Source organism: Poecilia reticulata, unplaced genomic scaffold (assembly GCF_000633615.1).
Source record: "Poecilia reticulata strain Guanapo unplaced genomic scaffold, Guppy_female_1.0+MT scaffold_181, whole genome shotgun sequence".
Taxonomy (NCBI): domain Eukaryota; kingdom Metazoa; phylum Chordata; class Actinopteri; order Cyprinodontiformes; family Poeciliidae; genus Poecilia; species Poecilia reticulata.
In genome coordinates this window covers 300,766-306,335 of record NW_007615018.1, presented here as the reverse complement: position 1 = coordinate 306,335, position 5,570 = coordinate 300,766, and the positions used below count along the sequence as shown (strand labels likewise).

The following is a 5,570-nucleotide window of genomic DNA, read 5'->3' as shown; positions in this document are numbered from 1 at the left end:
AATAACGTCTGGCCCGCACGTAGAATTAATACATTGGGCAGCAGTACTGTTACCTGCATAGGGCGGAGCTTACACACTAAATGCTGTTCCTCATTTACCCACTAGAGGGCAGCAGCCCGTGTGACTCAGTTGGACGCAATATCACAACACCGTGAGTGAAACAATGACTGGGGCAGCCTACTATATAAAGTACTCGGGGACCAGCTCTTTGTTATTACACGTACATGTTTGTAGAATACGGAACAAATCGCGTCCCGTTTCGGTTCAATGCGGGACGCTACATTTAACAGTCAAATAGGGGACGGTTCCGTATTTTACGGGACGGGTTGCAACCCTAGTCGACGTATTTGTGTGAGAAGACATTCTCAGATGTGAACTTGACAGACTCTCACTTACAGACATCTTGTGCATCAATACCACTGAGCCAGACCTGGCCTATGTGCTGCAGTCCCGATCTCAGTATCACATTAATGCAGGCAAGTCATTTGTCATTAGTCTCTGAATAAATTTTGTTTTTTGAGGGTTAGGTTAGTCATAAATTCAGACCAGTTTTCAGTTTTCACTCCAGAATAATAAACTTTTAAAAATCTGATCAACATTTACTAATATGTCATATTTCAAATGAGCCCAGCACATGTTGATATGACTGTTACTTGCTATTTTATTTAAAAATTCAGTAAATATTGAACTGCCATGGTGAGATTTTTTTTTTATGTTTCAAATGTAATTTGCACTCAAGAGTACAAGTACTTCTGTTTAACCGTTAGAAAAAAGTTAGTGTTAAAAAAGTGAAGTGAATATTCAGTTGCATATGATATGCATGTTTCAAATGAGCCAAAAGACATGCTTAAGATCGCTGAAATTAAAATAAAAAAGCAAATGTAAAACACAGAATGGCTTGCTGAAATGTGTTTAAATATATTGCTGTTCTATGTAAATAACATCTGCCGAGGTCGGCCCCCCTACATTTTTAACACACCAAATCTGACCCCCTTTGCAAAAAGTTTGGACACCCCTGATCTAAATCAACTCCACTGAATACTGCCCCCTTGTGGTCACCTATTCAACATGCAGAAGCACCATGTGGTGAACGTCGTACTTAAAGTGCAGCAAACACCGTGACAGCAAAACTCCGCCCGCAATTAGCGCCAAAACATAAAGGCAGCACCTGTAGGGATGGTTTATACAGTTTATCTTGGTTTGGGGTTTAGTATCCTCCTCAAACACCCCGACGACTAAAAAAATAGATCAAAGAAAACTATTTAAAATAATAATAGTATTTTTATTAAGTAGCTGACAACATTTGACTTAATATTTAAAAGTTATGTCATCAAAGAGAATATAAAATATAACAAAACTCTGCGGACGTTTTGGTTAAAATGCTTTTTATTCGGTGAAGTTACTGGCAGTCTAGGACTCAGAAATGTTCCTGCAGCGATGCTTCATTAAACTAGCCCTGCAGTAAAAGTACGGTAATACTCCTAAAGTACAGGTAGCGGAGTAAACTAGTTTTACCCACCTGTGGGCGGGACTGCTTTGACGATTGGAACAGCAGGTACTTGCACACATTTTGGGGAAAATGACGGTTCACGTTTATTGGTTGGTCCAGCAAACAGGGTTATTACAGCGCTGAATGTAAATGTGAAATGTTCCCGCTATTCATTTAGTTGCTCCATTATTCGTTTTTGTCCTTGTTTGTTTGACTTTGTATTTAATTTACATTTCAACCGGGGTTATTACCGTGGTGTTGGCCTTCAGAGAAGTTTCTAGAAACGCTTCGGATGCCCCGCCAACCAGTCAGTAACCGCCAAGAACAAGCCAATACGCTAATTATCCCTAATTAACCAGCAGCCTGGTTAACTAACCAGTTAATCTGTTACATGCCAATTTAAAACAAGAACTCACCGGCGGTGAAGAGCAGTCTGGGTAAAATAATCCGGTAGCGGTTATTTGTTACGCTTTCAGCGACCGATGCTAACCAGTTCCCGGTAGCTATCCTTTAGCTGTAACGGCTGCTTCTGAGGCGAAACACAGCGCCCCCTGTGGTCACTGTGCGGTATTACATCAACGCCCCCTGTGGTCACTGTGCGGTATTACATCAACGCCCCCTGTGGTCACTGTGCGACATTACATCAGCGCCCCCTGTGGTCACTGTGCGGCATTACATCAGCGCCCCCTGTGGTCACTGNCATTACATCAGCGCCCCCTGTGGTCACTGTGCGGCATTACATCAGCGCCCCCTGTGGTCACTGTGCGGTATTACATCACTAGCATCAGCGCTAACAGATTCCACCACTTGGTTTAATCTCTCCAGTCTACACAGTGTTTGTCTTGAAAAGTCTTTATTATATTCTGATTTTACATCAGAGATTTGAACTTTACAGAATTATTATTTTATTGTTAGTTTCAGTTATTTTTAGAGGTTTGTTCAGGGAATTAACATGAAGCAGTTGCGTGAATAAAAGCAAACTATTGTACTTCGCTCTGCTCCTTTAACCACAACAGGAAGATAAAATCCTCTATTTTGCTTCAACACAAACAGCAGCAATATGGAGAACAACATCAGATATCGGATCCGGGTGCCAATGTGGTGCGGTTCTGGTTCTGGTGGTTCCGGTCCAGTTTGCTGCTCCTCTTCCCTGAAACACGAATCTCATAATTTAAAGAAAACCTTCACTCACTTTCAGATAAAAAATTACACAACAATAATCCCACGTTTTCAGGATTCATCAAGGCAAATCAGAAAAATGATCAAGATTTTAGTAAAATATGAACAAAAATATTGTCATCTCAGTCTAATTTCTCTTTATTTCTCCATTTTCAGAGGAATAATTCAGGATTAATTTCAGGCGTTTCTGACTAGCAGCACATTAAAGCAGAAACATATCAACCACCTTTATTTTAAATAAAAACCGTTCTCCTGCTGACTGGACCGAGCTGCTGCAGGAACAGATCATTGATGATTTGTTCTGGCGGAACCGCCGGTCCTGTTTGGACCGGACCGGGTTTCTGCAGCAGCTCCAGGAATAAAGCACATAGAATAAGGCAGCGGCATTCAGAACAAACAAGGCCTGTATTAAATACATGTTTTAAATAAGCAGCTCAGACAGAATTAAAGGGGACAGGCAGGATAAGGGGCGCCGCAGCGCCCCCTGCTGTATGAAAGAGTTATGAACAAAGAATGGATTTTCATTCAAACTGAGGGAATCACAGAGACATTTTCAGTGTAACTGATTCAACAGCATCAGTATTAATACACACACTTCTATTGATCTGCTGTGATGGAGCAAAGATCCTTCCAAGCTTCCAATCCATCTTGGCTGGAAAGTTTGGTGGAAGGATGAAGGTCGCTGATGGTGATGAAGATGAGGACAGAAGGTCATCTTCAGCTGGTGATGCTCTCTGGTCATGTGATTGTGCTGGTTTCCTATTGGCCGAGCCGACAGACAGCCCGCCCCCTCGTGTTCAGAGCTGCGTGGGGCGGTGACTGTGCGACCCGGCGCCGCCACCGGGGGGCGGGGTCACCAGACTCCTCAGGTACACGCAGGGGTTCCTCCTCCTGCCAGGGCCGGGCGGGGCCGGAGGCGGGGGCGGAGTCTGTGGCGCCCCGGGCAGCTTCGGGGCTGACATCAGCGGCTGCATCTCCTGCGACGCGCCAGGCTCCTCCTCTTCCTCCTCCTCCTCCATCAGCTTCTTCCTCTCAGGGAAACAGAAGGCGGCCGGGGCCTGGGCGGGCGCCGCCCCGATAGGGCCGGTGTAGGAGGCGGGGCGGGACCCTCCCAGCCTGGAGAGGGCGCTGACGCGGGGGTGGACAGGCTCAGCGGGCGCCGGAGGCGACGAGACGCTCTCCAGGGAGGAGATGCTCTGGTTCCAGGCCTGCTGCAGGTCCACCGGGATGATCTTGGTGGCCTCCACCGACACGCAGGGTGGGGGCGACCCCACGCCGCCCTTCCAGGGCAGATGGCTGTCCTCACTGGGCAGCGACGGGTGAAGGGGCGACGGGCTCTGGCAAACGTCCAGAGCTGCTGGGACTGAAGGACAGACTGTAATTAGCAGTCATGCAGAAAGACTGCAGCCCTACACCAACCTACCGTCACCATGGAAACGGGCTGCTTCATTTTCATTCAGCTTCATTCAATTCACAAAACAAATCATTTACAATCAATCATTCCAATTGATCTAAGTTCAGTTAAATATTTAGTCTAAAACGTTTCTAAGGAAACCCAGCAGAGCATCCTGACCCGCAGCATCACTCCAGCAGAACCAGAACCAGAACCAGCTCGTTCTCAGAACACAGAGAACTTTCTAGTTAATGAAAGTAAAGAGGGAGAACGGTTAGGTAATGGCAGCATTATGCCCTCCTTCAGCAGGAAAACATCACCATGATGTTTCCATGGCGATGAAGCATTTTCATGGAAACCTTCATTTCATTGAAGAACACCAGCTGCTCTGTCACCGCGGTAACTCGTCTTTGTAACCATGGTAACAAATTGTTGACCTTTCCTGCTGAACCTCCAAACTTCGTGGGAGAGACACAGGGCAGCTCCTTCTCGCTCCGAGGCTGACGTGGTCGGGGACTTCAGGGTTAACTTACCTCGGTGCTTCACAGCGGTGGGGTGCGGTCAGTCAAAGGTTCCTCCGGAAGCTGATCCTTTATTTCTTAGTGCGGTAACAAACATACGACCACTAACTGGAACGATTGCTCTCCTACACCTGGAACTCTACTTACTCTAATAAAGCTCTCTGTCCCGAACATGTGTGCCCCCTGCTGGTGTGGCAGTGCTAGTGCAACAAAATGATTTTCATTCCATTTTCTTATAAACTGGCTCTCATGTTGTGTTGGCCCAAATATTTATCTGTTCTGGTGGCTTTGCCTTTTTAACATTTATATCTGACTGGAGCTTGTCATGTATTTTACTTTAACATTTCACTTTTCAAGGACTTTGGTGGAAATGTGATATCAGAATAAATTTGCCATCCAGGTGGTCCGGTCCAATCAGAACCTCTCTGCTTTACCTGATTTGGGTCGCTGTTTGGGCGTCTCCACCTTCCGAGCAACGAAGGTGATGCCGACGTCCTCCTCCTTCTCCGGGTCGGATTGATCAGCTTTATCCTCCTCTGGTTCCACAGGAACGGCCACCGGATCTGAGACAGAGCAGCAGCAACATCACACCAGCTGCTGAGACGCCGGAGAGCGCCAAGCAGAAGATCATCAACTCCAACAACGTCAACCCAACGTCAACCCAACATCAACCCAACGTCAACCCAACGTCAACCCAACGTCAACATCAACATCAACGTAACATCAACCCAACATCAACCCAACATCAACCCAACCTCAACCCAACATCAACCCAACCTCAACCCAACGTCAACCCAACGTCAACATCAACGTCAACCCAACGTCAACCCAACCTCAACCCAACATCAACCCAACCTCAACCCAACGTCAACATCAACGTCAACCCAACGTCAACCCAACCTCAACCCAACATCAACCCAACCTCAACCCAACATCAACCCAACGTCAACCCAACATCAACCCAACCTCAACCCAACCTCAACCCAAC

General features: G+C 46.4%; 1 protein-coding gene across 1 annotated transcript; it reads right to left on the bottom strand.

The window, feature by feature from the left end:
- Positions 1-2,325: 2,325 nt before the first annotated feature.
- On the bottom strand, positions 2,326-5,155 carry LOC108165926 (sodium/hydrogen exchanger 5-like; the record flags this gene model as incomplete). The annotated part of the gene is made up of 2 exons (XM_017303088.1): positions 2,326-4,031; positions 5,017-5,155. Coding segments are annotated over 2 exons (705 nt in total), but the record flags the coding sequence as incomplete, so codon positions are not given.
- Positions 5,156-5,570: the final 415 nt, after the last annotated feature.